This window comes from Antechinus flavipes, chromosome 6, assembly GCF_016432865.1.
Source record: "Antechinus flavipes isolate AdamAnt ecotype Samford, QLD, Australia chromosome 6, AdamAnt_v2, whole genome shotgun sequence".
Classification (NCBI taxonomy): Eukaryota; Metazoa; Chordata; class Mammalia; order Dasyuromorphia; family Dasyuridae; genus Antechinus; species Antechinus flavipes.
The window spans coordinates 221314529-221332493 of record NC_067403.1 but is presented as its reverse complement, the minus strand read 5'-3'; the positions used below and the strand labels follow the sequence as shown (position 1 = coordinate 221332493).

At 36.9% G+C, this 17965-nt stretch overlaps 1 protein-coding gene across 1 annotated transcript in view; it reads left to right on the top strand.

The window, feature by feature from the left end:
• The window catches only part of SLC5A12 (solute carrier family 5 member 12), a 36594-nt gene extending 19228 nt beyond the window's left edge, over positions 1 to 17366 (top strand). Inside the window, exons 9-15 of the mRNA XM_051964856.1 lie at positions 3064 to 3176; positions 4192 to 4259; positions 8048 to 8134; positions 10079 to 10257; positions 14559 to 14662; positions 16402 to 16529; positions 17191 to 17366. Coding sequence (XP_051820816.1) covers positions 3064 to 3176; positions 4192 to 4259; positions 8048 to 8134; positions 10079 to 10257; positions 14559 to 14662; positions 16402 to 16529; positions 17191 to 17340 — 829 coding nt within the window. The 3' untranslated portion in view covers positions 17341 to 17366. The remainder of the gene's footprint in view (positions 1 to 3063; positions 3177 to 4191; positions 4260 to 8047; positions 8135 to 10078; positions 10258 to 14558; positions 14663 to 16401; positions 16530 to 17190) is intronic.
• The last annotated feature ends 599 nt before the right edge of the window (positions 17367 to 17965 follow it).

Here is a 17965-nt window from a genome sequence, read left to right as displayed (position 1 = left end):
ATCTAGGATATACTGCAACATATCCAACATATAAAGGACTGCTTGCCATCTAGGGGAGGGGGTGGAGGGAGGGAGGGGAAAAAAAATCGGAACAGAAATGAGTGTCAATATAATGTAATTATTAAATAAAAAATTTAAAAAAAAAAAAATCTGATCAATGATAAATATGGACGCAGACTTCCCCTTCTTCCTTGGCCCTACTGTGAAGTGCTGTGACCAGCCTGCTTTTCATAGCATTCTAAAGTGAAATGTACATTGAGAGTAAAATATTTCAAGTCTCAAAGCACTCTGGAAGTAGACTTCTTTCTCAAACAAAGGCGAAGAAAACTGGGAGATCTACCAATTCTCCTGTGGAAACAGGTCCCTCTGGCTGCAGAGATAAAGAAATCTGCTTTATTGAGCCCACCTCTATTTAAGGACTTGTCAGCTGTGACCAAGGACAGGCCAGTGTTTCATGGAGCAGGGCCAGGATAGTGCTCATCGAACCATTGTTGCTACCTTCTGGGACAATCTCAGGTCAGGAGATGGACAAGTCCCAGAAACAGGTGGTTGGACAAAAGTTAACCAACTGAAAATGCTAAGCAGGGAAAGGGTGCTAATTGAATTTTGCCTCAAGCATTTCCTAGCTGTGTAAATCTAAGCAAATTATTAGTACCCTTCAGCTTCAATTTCCTTCTCTAAAATGAAATTGATAATCGTTCCTACCTCATTGAAATATTGGGCACCCCCGTCCCTGTTATCAGCTCTCATGCTGAAATAATAATAACCATTACAATAATAATAGCTAGCCTTTATAATGCACTTTCATCTAGGCTTTATATAGCACTTTCATCTCATGAAATCAGAGATAGAGGGAAGAAACAGCCCTTTTTTATTTAATTTTTTTTCTGATATTTTACTTCAATTGTAAAATCAAAATTCTTATACTAATCTTGAAAAGAAAACCACACACAACAATTGAAAAAGGTTATAAACATTTATATAATATATATTATATATTATTATGTTGTAATATATAATAAATATTATATATAATTATAAATTAATATATTACAATATATTATATATTAATAATAATTATATATAATAATATATGTGTAATACATATAATAATATATAATGCACTTTCATCTCCTGAAATCAGAGATAGAGAGAAAAAACAGCTCCCTTTTATTTAATTTTTATTCTGATATTTTACTTCAATTGTAAAAAGTCAAATTCTTACACTAATCTTCTAAAGAAAAACACGCACAACAATTAAAAATGTTTATAACCTTTTGTTTCTTTAGTTTGCTTTTTATACTAGGTTATTATCAATAGAAGAGACTTTTCTTGAAAAAGTTCATATTATTAGGCTATCTTTGATGCTAGTCCATATAGATGGCCCTAAGATTACTGTCTTAGTGATCTCCAGCACTCTAAGTATTAACAAGTATGGCAAGTACCCCAAAACACTTTTTTTTCCTTGCTGAGGCAATTGGGGTTGATAAGTGACTTGCCTAGGGTCACACAGCTAGGAAGTGTTGAGTATCTGAGGTCACATTTGAACACAGGTCTTCCTGACTTCAGGGCTGGTGCTCCATCCACTGTACCACTTAGCAACCCCCAAAATACTTTTCTTAAAATGAGATTTCTCATCTCTTGAATATATGGGCTTAGAGAACCCTGTAGTAATAATCTCATAAGTATTTAAGATAATAAGTTGTCTTAGGGTAGGGGGACCAGAGCACATGCTATAAGGGGATTTGAAATTCTATATTTGTCAATTTTGCTGTTAAAATGAAATTAGTTCTTGGATCAAGTTGTTATTTGCATCCATGTAGACTTTCAGCTAAAGTCTGTGCCTTTGTTATCACCCAGGCAATCAGACAGTCATTAAGTCAGTCAATACATATTTTTATGGATTTATTAGATACGGAACTGGTCCCTTCATAATTCTTTTTGAAAATTTTTGAAATCTTTTTGAAAAATTAAATTCAGTTATTAGCACATATCAACTAAGCCCCTAGGAGCAGCCAGAACAACCCTATCCACAAACATTTCTGATGCTGAAAAATAATAATCACAGCAATAATAGAAACTGGCTTTTATGTAGCACTTCAAGGTTTGTGAAATACTTTGTTATCTCTTTTGATTCTTATCAAATAAAATCCAGCGAATCTAGAATATTACACAGGAGAAAACTGAAGCAGAGGTAGATTAAATGTCTTTCTTACACTCATACAAGTAGAAAATGTCCGAGGCAGAATTCAGATGTACTCCTTCTTGAATCTCCAAGTCTAGCAGTCCTACCACTGTGTTGCCCAGCGCTTAGATACCGAGGGCTGATCTGTATCATTCAATGCTATATAATCAGCAATAAATGCTATATAATTGCTCAGTGAGGAAAGTGAAAGCAGCAGGCCTTGAACCTGAAGGCTGGCATTTAATTCCACAAACATCTGCCTTATGGGTACCAGGCTCTATTCTAGGAGCTGGGCAGGAAGATGTAAAACTCAGCCCATGATCTCGAGTAGCACAGTTTCCATTGACATTAAATATACCAAAGTGTAGATAAGTGGCAGGAAAAATCTATCCAATTTTATACTATTGGCTTCCTCCTTTCTAACAGGCTGATGTCTGTCACTCCTGTTTCTCTGGAGCCTTTGGGGCTAGCTAGATTTGATGGATCACTCTTTCTCTTCTTCTTGAAAGGAGGAAGCCAGATAGCACAAGATGGTAGTACCTTGTTATTTATTGTTCAGTCATTTCAGTCATGACCCCGTTTGGGGTTTTCCTGGCAAAGATACTGGAATGATTTCCTTCTCCAGCTCATTTTATTGATGAGGAAACTGAGACAGTTAAGTGACTCGTTCAGGGTCACAGAGCTACTGCGTGTCTGAGAATTTGAATTCAGGACTTTTTGGCACCCAGCCCAGTGCCACCTGTTGTCCCAACCACAAATGTCTTGATATTTGAGCCTTTTGGAATTGAAACCATCTCACTGACTTGTCCAACCCCTGGCTCCACGGAATGATGGGAGGCTTGTGTCATGACTGGCTTCTGTGTTCTCTCTCCCTGCAGCACAGTGGCCGCCAGCATCAATGCCTTAGCAACAGTGACTTTTGAGGATTTTGTCAAGAGCGGCTTTCCCAATCTTTCGGACAAGCTGAGCACCTGGATCAGTAAAGGCTTATGTGGGTACAATCGATGGACTTCTTGTTTTATACCACTGTCTTAACTTGACCTTGGGTTCATTTTGAAATTTTCCCATCTCGGATTACAGACAGAAACAAGCATATGTACATATGTATGAACAAAACTAAGAATATCTGGAAAAAATAACCAGTGAAAGAGAGGCAGTATGATGTAGGGGAAAGAGTGTTCGTTTGGAATCAGAAAAAGACTTGAGTAGGAACACATGCTTTTCTATTTGGGCCGATAAAGTAAATTCACTTCTCTGGGTCTATTTTTTATCTGTAAAATGTTGGAACAGGATAGATTATATGGTCTTTACGGTCCCTTCTATCATATTCTCATCAAAGACTGATAGTTAAAATGGATATATGGAAACAAGATATTCAGGGAGAAACTTACCTGAGCCTCCCTTTGCCTTCTAATCTCACTATTTCCCCTAAAATAGTAGTGTTAAAGAGAAGCATTTTGCATTTACATGGGGACATTTTTTTTTTAAATTAAAAGTTTAATATCGCTAAGGTTTATTTTAGTTTTAAATCCCATGATCCCATGAAATGTATCTGAGCTACAATCACCAAAATGATCACAGGATTGTATTCAGGATCATAGCAATACCATACAGTGGTGAAGCTCTTCAGTGCAGCAAGCTTTCATTTAGGGTTTACTTTAACTGAGCCACTGTATTAGGCTGCTGAATGCAAATGTCCATTTGTCAAACTCTTCCCCCCCAACACACACACATACGCAGGTTTATGTGTATATATATACACAGATTAGTAAGTAGCCCTAAAAATATATTCAGTTCCATATTTATTATCTGATCTGATCTTTGAAACAGCCTCATGAAGTAGGAATGATGTCAAATAATCAAAAAGTACTTATTAAGTGATTACCACGTTCCAGACTTTGTGCTGAGATTTGGGGAAGCTTTTTGAAGCTAAGTATTCTAGGGAATCCAACTCATATCAGGATTCTGCCCACAGAACAGATTCAAGTGGCCATTCTCTCTTTCAGGCTTGTTATTTGGAGTTCTCTGTACCTCCATGGCAGTTGCTGCATCCTTCATGGGAGGTGTTGTTCAGGTATTTTGAATTTATTGGGAAGATAGAGGGAAGTTTTCTTATTAATATGATTTCTTACTGGGTGGTTTACCATTTATTAAGCAGTTTTAGAGGCAGTGTAACATAGTAGAGTGCCTGGTTTCTCATCAGGGACTTCAAATCTCACATCTGATATTTATTGGGATATTAGCTATGTAAACAAAAGTACCTCACTTAAGCTTTCTAAGCCTTAGTGTTTAGTTACCAAGTCATAGGTGACTACAACATTGCAGATAGAAAGAATGGAAATAATTGGAATCATTCTTCCCTCCCCTATTAATCCTCTCACACTATTTTCCCCACTAAAGAATCCACATCTTCTTCTTATATTCTATATTTATTATAATTATTTCTTTTGCAGGAAATGAGGCTGTAGAGGTGGGTAGATCAGAAAATCCAATCTGGTTTTATCGGTGCAGGCAACTCCCCATAGAGAAAACACTAATACTATAGATTGCTAACTAGTGAGCAGTTCATAATATTAGAGATTCACTGAGAATTTGGCTTTTTCAGGGTTGTATAAACCATTATGTGGTTGAAGCAGGATTCTAAGCCATGGCTTCTTGAATCCAAGGCCAGCTCTCTTCTCTATACTACTCCATCATTCTGTATTCATGTATTATTCAAGTTTCTGCCACTTGAGCAAACCATTTTCCAAGGGCAAAATGCCAAAGAAGCTGGGATTAAAAATTGCTGGTTTAAATGAATTAGAAATACATTAAAACAATGATCAGTGTTCCAAATGATGGAATGCTCAATCTGGTAATAAAGCCTCTTGAGATCATATACAAATATATCCAGTTCTCAAAGCAATATCAGGGACTCCACTGTGGATGTTTAGTGTGACCTCAAAATTATCCCTTGCTTTTACTCTCTGAATACATTGGAACTGCTCCTTTTAGGTCCCCTTTAAAAAAGAGTACTCTATTAGTGCCCTACCCTGCCTACTTTTCAAAATGTTCCCATACCCTCTCATTAATAAGGAATGATACCCAATCCCAGGGATACTGAATGGCAGAACTAGAAACTCAGTGCTTTTGTTTTTGTTTGCTTCTTGCTACATCTCAATGCTGACTTTCTTATAAACAATAGAGCATTTTCAGTCTTCTTGCCTTCTCTCTTGTTGTTGTTGTTCAGTAATGTCCAATCTTCATGATGCTGTGGACTATATCTCCATAGGGTTTTTCTTGGCAAAGGTATTGTAATGATTTCTCATTTACTTCTCCCTTCCCTCTCTCCACCTTCCTTCATTTCTCAGACTCAAGATCAGCATAAGAACTGATGATTAGGGCTATCCAAGAAGGGAATGTGTTGGCTCAAGGGTAATGCCCCTTTGTTGGGTGTTCAAGCAGAAAATGGATGATTATCTATTAGAGATAATGGTATTAGATGATGCTTGGGCTAGACAACCTTCAAGGCTTCTTCTCATACAATGGCTAGAGCATTGGAGACACATATATGTTGACTATAGGCAAATCACTCACATGTAGAGCAGAGATAGTAGCAATTGCTTTGCAAGGGGGTTAGAAGAATACAGTGATGGATATTATATGAAGGTCTTTGCAAACCTTGAAGCATTCAACAAAAGTTAGCCTTTATATTATTACAAGATTTAAAAGAAAACTTATGGATGCTTCTATAAAAGATAAAGCATAAATATAATAATGGACTTTAAATCCTGCATGAATATTTTAAAGCTGGAACACTGGACTCCCCCATTTCCCATAGCATGGGTGCTTTTTGTTCCCTGAAAGATCAACTGATACATCACCACTTTGCTGGGAGTAATCTTTTTTTTTCACCAGGTATAGAAAACTGCTTTGTCAACATTCTGGATTCTCCTAGGTACAGTAAATTAAAATACAAAAATAGTTTCAAATTAATACCATTGATCAAGAGGGGGAAAATGCAAAGGTTCTTTAATTAAGTATCAGTTGTGGAAAAGACTGCCTTCAGTCCTGTTAGATTCCAGTTCCTTAAAGCTATACCCAAATTGTTTATTTCTCTTAAAATGATCCCTGATCAGACGTGGGTTCGGGAGCACATTTTATTGGATGAGGATTCTCTACCTAGAAGAGATCTTTGATCATCTTGTAGAATCATGGAATCTCAGAGATGGGAGACTATCTTGTTTTATATCTAGAACTAGAATCACCTCTCCTATCTACATATAAAAAATGCTCATCCAGTCTCTGCTTGATGGTGATGGAGAGGAAAGAGATAGCCCATTCCACTTTGGATAGCTCTAATAATGAAGCTTTTCCTTATCTCAATCTGTGTCTATACAATTTCCATTGTATTCCTACTTCCCCGAGTATCTAAGAAATTCATATTCTGCTTTCTTATTATAGCCCTTCAAGTGAACATTTCTTCTCTTAACTTCCTTTTTAGTTGAGTATCCTAGTTCCTTGATTTTTAAACATGGAAAATTGAATCAAAGGATCGCTAAGATTTTTTCTAGTTATAGATTCTGTAGTCTTAGAAAGTCTAAGAAAATCCTGTGAAGTTAAGACTTTTTTTAGCTTGAGGAATTGGGGCAGTGAATTGATAAATGGTCAAAGGATATGAACAGACAATTTTCAGAGGATGAAATTGAAACTATTACCACTCATATGAAAGAGTGTTCCAAATCAGTATTGATCAGAGAAATGCAAATTAAGACAACTCTGAGATACCACTACACACCTGTCAGATTGGCTAAGATGACAGGAAAAAATAATGATGAATGTTGGAGGGGATGCGGGAAAACTGGGACACTATTGCATTGTTGGTGGAGTTGTGAACGAATCCAACCATTCTGGAGAGCAATCTGGAATTATGCCCAAAAAATTATCAAATTGTGCATACCCTTTGATCCAGCAGTGTTTCTATTGGGCTTATATCCCAAAGAAATACTAAAGAAGGGAAAGGGACCTGTATGTGCCAAAATGTTTGTAGCAGCCCTGTTTGTAGTGGCTAGAAACTGGAAAATGAATGGATGCCCATCAATTGGAGAATGGCTGGGTAAATTATGGTATATGAATGTTATGGAATATTATTGTTCTGTAAGAAATGACCAGCAGGATGAATACAGAGAGGACTGGCGAGACTTACATGAACTGATGCTAAGTGAGATGAGCAGAACCAGGAGATCATTATACACTTCGACAACGATATTGTATGAGGACATATTTTGATGGAAGGGGATTTCTTTGACAAAGAGACCTGAGTTTCAATTGATAAATGACGGACAAAAGCAGCTACACCCAAAGAAAGAACACTGGGAAACGAATGTGAACTATCTGCATTTTAGTTTTTCTTCCCGGGTTATTTATACCTTCTGAATCCAATTCTCCCTATGCAACAAGAGAACTGTTCGGTTCTGCAAACATATATTGTATCTAGGATATACTGCAACATATCCAACATATAAAGGACTGCTTGCCATCTAGGGGAGGGGGTGGAGGGAGGAAGGGAAAAAAAATTGGAACAGAAACGAGTGTCAATATAAAGTAATTATTAAATAAAAATTAAAAAAAAAAAGAGATGGTCTTGCAAGACAGATTGGATTTCAACCACCATACATAGGGATGGGGAGAAAAATTGAAAGTGAGGTTCTCAGGATGGGGGGAAAGATCAGAAAATATATTTGGATGTGGTAGAGGGATACAGAATAGATGAACAAACTAAACTAGAACCATAAAGATAATGGATGCCCCAGGATCCTGCCAGTACCAAATCCAGGTGGGACATGAGTACAATATCTTATCTTTGTACCTTTTGTTCTCCAGGCTGCCCTGAGCATCCATGGCATGTGTGGGGGACCCATGCTCGGCCTATTCACTTTGGGAATTGTATTGCCTTTTGTCAACTGGAAGGTAAGAGTTGATGGTCACTCTTGAAATTTCTCTCCCTTACTTCCCTTTGCCTAAATCATTATTTCATAGCTGAAAGATATCTATGGTCTGACAGACCATTTTCTGTACAAAGGCAAATATAAAAATCCCCTCCCCTCTTCTTTAATCACAACTGTTTAGGTTGAAGCCTACAATTCTGTATAAAGAAAGTATGAGAATTCCAAGCTGGGGTACAAGTCCATTCAACAATTATTTATTTATAGTTTTACATGTATTGAGGACATGGAAGCAACTTCTTAGTAGTCTACAGTAAAAAGGAGAAAGAGGAATGACAGAGAGAAAAAGGAGAATTAACAATTGAGCAGATGTGGGAAAGTCTTGAAAGTGATATTATAAGTCATCTAAATATTTAATTAATCAAATAAAAAATTTTCAAGTACTGTGTTTGAGGCACTTTGGTAATTCATTTCTTCCACATGACTGATGCAGATACTGAGGCTCAGATACTTAAATGACTTGCTAAGGTCACATAGATATTAAGAGAGAAAATTGAATTTTTAATCTAATAATGCCCAATCTCTTTAGCAAGAGGTCTACTTTAATTTCTCAGAAATAAGTTCTCCCTCCCCTCCTATGTACTTCAGGTTGATTTAATATGCTATATGTTGATTGCTACAAAGGCTAATGAATAATTCACTTTATTGGACGATAGACCCAGGCTGGTGATGTTCCTTAGGCCCTGAGAGTGGAACGGTTATTCTGATTACATAGCCAATATGAGTCTAGCAAGTCTTTTACAAAAGTCATAGGGAAATGAAAGTTTGATCTAGTGAAGATTTGGGATTATCATAAAATCATTGGTTTTTAAATTTCTAGTTCTAAAAGTTGACCCTTAATGGATGGTCCCATATCTGGAATATTCTTTTTCACCTCCAATTTTGAAGAATCCCTAGATTTTAGACTCCTTGAGGGAGTTTCTTATCCTCAACAACTTTGCACATAGTTGAAAAGGGCTCAAACTCTTGAGTTAATGTGCTGAGGTCAAACAACTGAGCACTTAAAGCTAATTACCGATTGGACAATACTCTATAAGCATATGCTTGGAAAATGGTCTTTCCCACTATCCTGTGCTGGCTAGATAATTGGTGTATACAGAAAATTATAGGAGGGACTAGGGAGTGGAGTAAGACTAGTCAGGGTCACTTCTCAGGGGGAGATGAAGAGGAGAAGTTGTGGAGATTCTGCATCCATCCAATTCACTTCTACCCCTAAAGACCAAGGACTTTTGCTTATCCTGACTCCGGCTGATTCTAAGGTATCCAGGGTGCTAACTCTGTCTTCACACATAATAGGTACCATATCTTAGGCAGCCTATTATCCTCTCAAATTGTTCATTTTCCCTCATGAAATTATTCTGCATATGCTTTGATTTATTTGTATAAAAGTAACCTTTTTTTTTTTTTTTTTTTTGAAGGGCTGGTAGTGTTTCATTTTGTTATTACTGTCCAAATGACCTGTACAGTGCCTGGAACATAATTGCTACTTAATGTTTAATGAATTATATTGAACTGGATAGATTTACTCTTGCTAAAAAACATATCTGGGGAATGATAGTGCCATTTGCAGCCTGTAGATACTTTTGGAAGATATATTTCTTGGGAATATAGGAAATTTTACCTTCTAAGGAAGAAATATAACTATTCTGAGAACTTAGCACTCCTCTTTTACAGTTTAATATGGTCAAATCCAAGAAGAGCCAGATTTTACTTGTGAACATGGTACTGTAAGTGTTCTTCACTTTTCATTAAGGCTGTAATATAGGTAGCTGGAGATACAAAATGTCTCCAAAAGACAGGATCAAGAATGAAATCCGGCTCCCAGACTCATTGGTTTTCGAATAACAAATAGTCATTTTCACTCATTCTATAAAATGACTTTATAATGTCTAATTTTTCCTTCCTGAAGGGTGCAATAGGTGGCCTCCTGACTGGAATCATCCTGGCTTTCTGGGTGGCCATTGGGGGATTTGTGTACCCAGCTCCAGCAATCAAGACCCGTCCCTTGATTTTATCAACAGAACAATGTGTCCAACTGAATATGACAGAAGCATTACTCACATCGGCTCCTCCAGTGATTGTTAACAGGTACATTTACAACAAAAATACCTTTGGTGAATGTAGAAGCTGATTAAAACAAACTTTATTTGTTAGTGCTAGATTTGACCCATAGATTCTTTCTTTTTTCAGTGAAATATGAGTAAAACTACATCTGGTGCATGTTGGACTTTGAGTAGACCTGTCTGAACCACTAACTTGGGCTGTTCAGAGGTATAACAGAGAAGGCATTTTGGCTCTTAAAGGGGAAGAAAGAAAGTCTCTGAAAAAGGACATTACACGTGGGATCAAATTATTGGTGTCCCTTTCCTAGAGTCTTCCTTTCCTTCCCAACTTTATGGGGTCATCTCCCTTGCCTTTCTTAGTGCGAGTAATCTCGATGTCTCATGAACTATAAGAGTCCTGTCTCTCATGTTTTTTGTTGTAGGTAAAACAAAACAAAAACCTAATGTACTTGCAGAAAAGGGATCAGAAGGAAAAGCAAGGATTGGATTTGGAATTAAGAGACCTATATTTGGATACAGTTCTGCTACTTACTCCCTATGTAAAGTTGCTCACATCACTCATCTTCTCTGTCTCTTTTTGCTCTAAATCCAATGACATGCTTTTTTCAAGAGGTATCACTGGCTTCCTCCAAGAACAGACAAAGGTTAAGAGCAGAAGATTTGGGAATTGGGCAGATCTGCAACTCATCTCTCAAGGAAAGCAATATGTATACTTCTAAGTGACTACATAGAGTAACTTTGGAATGAGAGCTTAGGTGCCAGAGGGTCAGGGGAGAGAACAGAAAGAACTCTGTGTAGAAGATGCAATTTGCTCCAAAGTCTTGATATTAGAATTTCATGCCTGAGGAGAAAAAAAAAAAGTCTGCATTTCAGGTATGAGGGGCAGCAGGTGCAAAGACTCAAAAGTAATGACTGTTATGTATGTACAAGGAACAGTACATTCTGGCCAGTGTGGCTAGAAGGCTGAGTATGTGAATAGGAAGAATATATATAAGCCTGGAAAGACAAGCTAGAGCTCTATTGTGAAAGATTTTTGAATGATGAAGAAGTTGGTATTTTCTCATATAGGCAGGTAGTTAACTTTTGAGCAGAAATTTTATGATTAGACTTTTGTTTTAGAAATAGATTGGTGGTAACTGTATAGTTGGTGACTTGGAAATGAGAGAGTCAAGAAGGATTTAATTCTTATAGTGCAGAAAAAAAGGATAAGGGCCTGATTTAGAGTGGTGACCGTATAAGATATAAGTAGAGATAAAGGAAGGGTTGAGAAACCCTTGAAGGTAAAACTGACAATTTTTGGAAATCAATTAGAAATGCAGAGATACGGATTATTCTGGAATTGCCAGCTTGGCTAGCTAGAAGGATGGGTGGTAACCTTTTTTGTTTTGTTTTGTTTTGTTTTTTGCTGTTCTGTCATTTCCCTTCTAGGGTATAGACTCACTTCTGCCCTTTATAGTGAAGTAGCTAAATCTAGGCCCCAAGAAAAAGAGGGCAGATGGAGTTAGTCAAAGATAGACATAATGATGTCTCATCCAACTGAATATTAGACGACATTCCAAAATTTAACCAAAAGTAGATCTAGTAATTTGCCCACGATCTTCCAGGTAGTAAGAAACAAGATAGGTCTTGAGATCAGATGTCTATAAATCTTAAGTGCAGTATTCTTTCCAACATTGCCTTCTGTCTCCTTTATTGTTTTCACTTAATAGTATTTTATTTCTTTCCCAATTACATGTAAGATATGTCTCTTGCTTTAAAAAAATGATTCAGACTGATCCTAATTTAAGCTCAGTTTCTTTTTTAGGAACACAACATGAGAGAGGGCATTACTAACCCTTTTTTATTTTTTTGCTCTCTCAACCTCAATATTTTATTTTATATCTTGGTAAAAATGGTCTTCATTACCTGCAATGCATTCCCTCCTGGCTTATTTCAAGCTTCAAATTAGAGTCTGTCTCCTTAGGAATGACTTTTCTTCCCAATTATTTTAGTATTTATTTAGTTATCTACTTGTTTTATTCCCTAGGAATAAGTCAAGGCTACCAAGTTGGCAGGTACCCAAGTTGGCAATTCCAGAATAATCCTCATAGCCCCTGAAGAGCAGGAAAGAATTCCCTCCATTGCATCTTTGTATTCTCAGTACCTACGTCAGCATGTAGGTTGGAAATGTTTGTAAGATCATAAGTTGGAAGGCTATCTAATCCAACCCTTTCATTTTTATAGCAAAGATTCTTAACAGGGCTTTTTGTTAATTTTTGTCTTGGATTTCGTATTAGAATAATACTTTGAAATATAGAAACCAAATTTCTATTATAAACATATATTTTATCATCAACTTCATGTAAAAAAAATTCTTATTTTATAAAGACAGAAACTGAGGGCCCAAGAGATTGTGACTTGCCCAAGCTGGGATTCAAACCCAGTTCCTATGACTACAAATCTAGCATTCTTTCCACCACACTATAGTGCCTGGTGCTCAATAAAGGTTAATTGTCCCCCCCCCCCCCCCCCCCCCCCCCCCCCCCCCGCCAAATCAGTTGATCTTTAAAGGAAAATAAGTCGGATGAACAACTTTCTATGACGGGAAGCTTATTTATGAATGTTGGGACAATTCCCTGAAAAGTTTCCCTTCCCCATTTACAGAAACAGATTCTACACAATAGAATGATCACTTTTTAATTGTCCATGAACCCCAGGTAAAAACTCATCAACAACTGATTATCTGAAACAGCAAAAGCTATAAATTCCATGGAAGGGCTACAAAACTCATCTTTACCACAGCCTTTGGCATATTTTATAGATGGGCAAAGCAAACATCACTAATGATAACTTTACAATAGGGATACAGGATCTCCAGTGGAAAAGTGAGTCCAGCATGAGTATCATTAAACTAGTGAGTCATGTTTTCATTTTCAGATGGAAGTAAACTGAATCCCCCCATTTGATGGGTGAGCACCACTATCCATGCACTCCATTTTTCATGGCTCGCTTTTTGGTTAATGTGCATTTCTCCCCACAATATAACATTAAGCTAAAATGCCTGCTGTCTGTGGTACTTTATTACTGATGAGGGCCTATAAGTGCCGAGGAAGCTGATCAGGTCCCACTCTTTATGAAATTTCATTTATGAAGAAAAGAAGCTCAGATACAATTAAAGGAGACTTCTAACTTCTGGGAAACCTCCTTCTACCAGATATGAAGTTAAAACAGTATAATTTGGCTCAGTTTTATTGACCGGTTATATTGTAGGCAGGGGATTTATAAACCATCATAATTCAATTTAATTTACAGAATTTAAACAGAAAAGTATTGCTTTGTTTGCAAGTTCTTATTAAATGACTGCTACAGAATTCTGGCATTGGGCTAGGTCCTGTAGGGAGTTGTAAAAGCAGCAGACCTGTTTCCTCTCAAGGGGAAAGAACTCGGAGGGAGAGAGGATACATGGCATAGTTTAAATGGTCTTAGATCAAGAAAATCTGACTATTGATCTTTTCACTACTTCTTCACTTCAGAATATCTGGGATAGAAGGGGCATTAGCATTTTAATCCCTAGAATTATAAACAGAAAAGAACTCAGCTCCAATCTCAGTCTTTTCATCCATAAAATGGGGGTGCTTTCAAAACCTAACAACATCCCAGAATTACTGTAAGGCATATTCTTTAAAGAACTATTTAAATGGGAGTTGATGTCATTATTGTTTATTTTAGTCTACACTTGTGTGTATCTATAATTTACAATTTTTGTGGTCTGGGGCACTAAAAGGTTAATATACTTATCAGATAGCAGTATCTGGCGCATAGTAGGTGCTTGATAAATGTGTTAAGTGATGGGAATATAAAGGATGGCAAAACAAACAAACCCAACTGTAAAAAGGAGATAATAGCATTCACCTCTTGGGAGGGATGGTTGTGGTGATTAAATGAGATGAGATAAGATATGTAAATATTTTGCAAACTTAATAAAAAAACCCCACCTATATAAATAGTAGCTATTATTATTAGTACTTTCTGGGATTTTTCTTTCCTGATCTAAGATTTGGGGAGAGTGACCATATCTACTCTATCTGACTTTGTGGGATTGTTGTGAGCTACGCATAATAGATGGATGAAAATACTAAGATAGATCATCTATTTATTTCAAGTGTATCAAACATATCACCTAATCAAAGGTCATCAAAGGCCCCTATGCTTACCTCTGCTAATTGATAAGATTCTCTGGAAGCCAGCAGCAGGTTCCATTTAGCCTGGGCTCTTAAGAGTTTCGTCTTATCCAAGGGACCAATAACCTGTACCAGTGATCACTTCTCTATATTTGTATTTCCACAGACCAGTCCTGGCTGAAACTTGGTACTCGCTCTCCTATCTTTACTACAGTGCTGTGGGGTGCTTGGGATGCATCCTTGCTGGTTCCCTTATCAGCTTCCTAACAGGTTGGTACCATTAAGTCAATGTTTGGGGATCCATTCACAATTAATGCTAATTCCAGCAGAGCTAATCTTGTGCACAGTGGGGATTTAGTAGTAGCCAAAAGGTACCAAGCAGCCCCTTTGACCTCTAAGGCATCCTTTCCCTAATTGGCTCTGAAAAACCTATCTTACTCTCCTTTGAGATATCACACTGAAATCTCTTCCTAGTGGTTTAATAGATAAGACATGGAAACAAAGAAACAAACAAGAAAAAACCAGGATTTAGTTGTCTCAGAGGTTTGCTGAGGTAGGCAGGACATCTAACTAGCCTCAGTTTCTCCCTCAAGGGTTATGGACCAAATAAGAAAGCACATTGCCAACCTTAAAATGCTTTATAAATGTTAGTTCTTATGATTTGGGTGGGGCCATAGATTTAGAGTTGGATGGGAATTTAGAAGCTACATAATCCAATCTCTCATCTAATAGCTGAGGAACCTGCAGCTTGGAAAAGTTAAGTGATATGCCCAATTTTACACAGGAAGTAAAAGAGAGAAGCTAGTTTTTGACTCCTGTTAAATTCTCCGCTTTTCCCACTATATAATAGTAGTTTTATCAATTATTAGCAACTGTGTTTAGATTAGTTAATTACTGTCAGTTATCTTACATATCCCCAAAGGAAGGGGAGATGAGATATGACTGTAGAATCAGGATCATAACATTTTAAAGAAGGAGACAGTGTGGGTGAGAAGAAAAGAAACCTAGACTAATATATTATTGTTTATCCTTCATTAAAAAAAAAAAGACCAATGACATCACAGGGTGATATCTTGATTTTTTTTAGTGAATTAAAATGAGAAAGTTGCACAAAGTCATTAGATTTGCTTTATTGTCCAAAGGCAAGGCAAGTCATGATGACTGACATACGGGAAGATGGGAAGCATAAGGATATAGAGAAAAGGGATCAGAAGAAGGAGGTTCTAGACCATCTACATTCACCATTCTGCCTATAACTGACCCTGGAAACTGATAGTAATGACAACATTCAGGATATAAGAAATTGGGCTAAGAAAAATGAAGTTTTCTTAAATCAGGATTCCTAATCTCAAGTCCATATACTCACTTTTTCATATTTTTTTCAGTATTTTGATAACTTTGATAATTTTGATATAATTGATTTCCTGTATAATCTTATATTTTTACATACCTAAAAACAATACTCAGAAACCATGTTTCACTACAGTACCAAAACAGGATACAGAACATGTAAATAATTTTTGTCTGAAAGGAAAGGGATGCTGTGAAGAATCCTCTCTCTCTCTCTCTCTCTCTCTCTCTCTCTCTCTCTTTATTAGCATGCTGAGAGTGCTGGTCAAAGCTACCTTAGTTGGGCTAATAGTTGAAGTCAAGCGTTTACTTGAGTTTATTTGTGGTCAGAACAAATTGGTTTCCATTTATCCAGGTTAACATCTAACCTGTAGGTTAGATTGGGGAGGGTTTACTTCTCAAGTAGTCAGTTGTTTTGTTTCTCTGAATGATAGCCTCAGTACCAAATATCCTCTCCAGCCTGCCTGGTTTAGGATCATAATGTTGGGATTAGAAAGACCCTTTGGATGTATCTATTTCTTTTACAGAAGAAGGAACCAGATGTAACTTGTTCAATGCCCCTCACTGCATTGTGGGGCATTGTGGTAGAGTAGAAAATAAGACATAGATCTCCTGTTCTTTATGCTAATTCACAAATACTGTTGGGAAATATTTTACAGGTCCAGAGAAAGGCAAAAATATTGAGCCACGATTGATTCGACCAGTTGGAAATCTGTTTTGCTTTTGGTCTAAGAAATACAAGACATTATGCTGGTGTGGAGTTCAACATGACAGTGAGACAATTCTTGTGAGTTGGTTTTTCACTACTACAGTCTACTACTTACCTTGAAATTGTCTTTTTCAGTGGGTAGAATCAGAAGAATTCACAGGGGCAGCTGGGGAAAAAGTCAATCCAATATACAAACATTTGTTTCTTCCTGGAGTGAGGTGTTAGTTCACTAGATTCTGCAAATAAAAGCATGGGCCTAAAGCTGAGTTTCAGAAGTAGAAAATCAAGAACTAATCCAAAGGTGTTTTCAACAGAGTTAAAATGAAGTCAAGACTGGGAGAAAAGGGGATGAAGGACCAGAATATAGAAATGGGATTTTAGTCTTTGAGAAAAATTTTCAGGACTAGCAAGAGCTGTCCCATTGCACATATTAATCATAGAGTTATATCTTGCTCTGAAAAATTTGCAGCCATTTATTGATTGATTTCAATTCAAATTTGTTCCCAAATTTCCCCAATCTTTCCTTCTACCCCAGGTGTATTCCATAGTTCTTAATAAGAATTAATTGGTTCTTCTGTGTAATCAAACCAATAAGTTCTCAAGGGGAAATTTTCCTACTTCTTACTGATGACTTACATTGCAGCATCTTTCCTTATGTATGGTCTGTCTTCTCTTTGCCAGAATAGCTTATTTCAACTTTAGAAAGAAGTCATAATCCTTTTCCTTTCATTTTCCTCAGGACAATCTTGAAAATGACACTTCCTGGAAACAAGGAACTGAATCTGCCCTGCAGAATGGACTTAAAGACAACCAGGACCATATTCCTGGCTATAATCCGGATGAGAAAAGTTACACCAATCTGGCTGCTGAGAAAGTCACCCATTTTTAGGGACTAAAGTCTGCTTCTTGTCCCAATGCTTGTCTCTTTATTGCCGTCCGCAATGTAGACATAAAGATGCCTACATATATACATATATCTATATGTATATATATACACATATATGTATATTGTATATATATGCATATATATTCACATATCCATATATGTGTGTATATATGCATGTATGTTTATTTATGAATGCAAATAATGTAGCTAGGAGACTCCTTTTTTAAGTACTCTCTGCTTTAGAAACTACCTTCTTGGGCAGCTAGGTGGTACAGTGAATAGACCACAAGCCCCGAAGTCAGGAGGTCCTGAGTTCAAATTTGGATTTAGACCCTTAACCCTTCCTAGCTGAGCAAGTCACAGAAAAAAAGAAAAAAGAAAGAAACTACTTTCTTCCATACCTGCTACTCCATGACAGCATCTCAATTAAAGTTAGTTTGAGGTTCATCATAATCCTCAAAATGGAAGGAACTTAAAGGCATCTTATCCATCCTCTAACAAAATTTCCATTCAGCAAGCACAGACTCAGCTTTGAAGAGTCTTCCCAGTAAGAGAGCATTCCCTCCTCTATAAGGCAGATCATTCCATTACTAGATAGGTCTTCATTGCAAATAATCCTTATATTAGG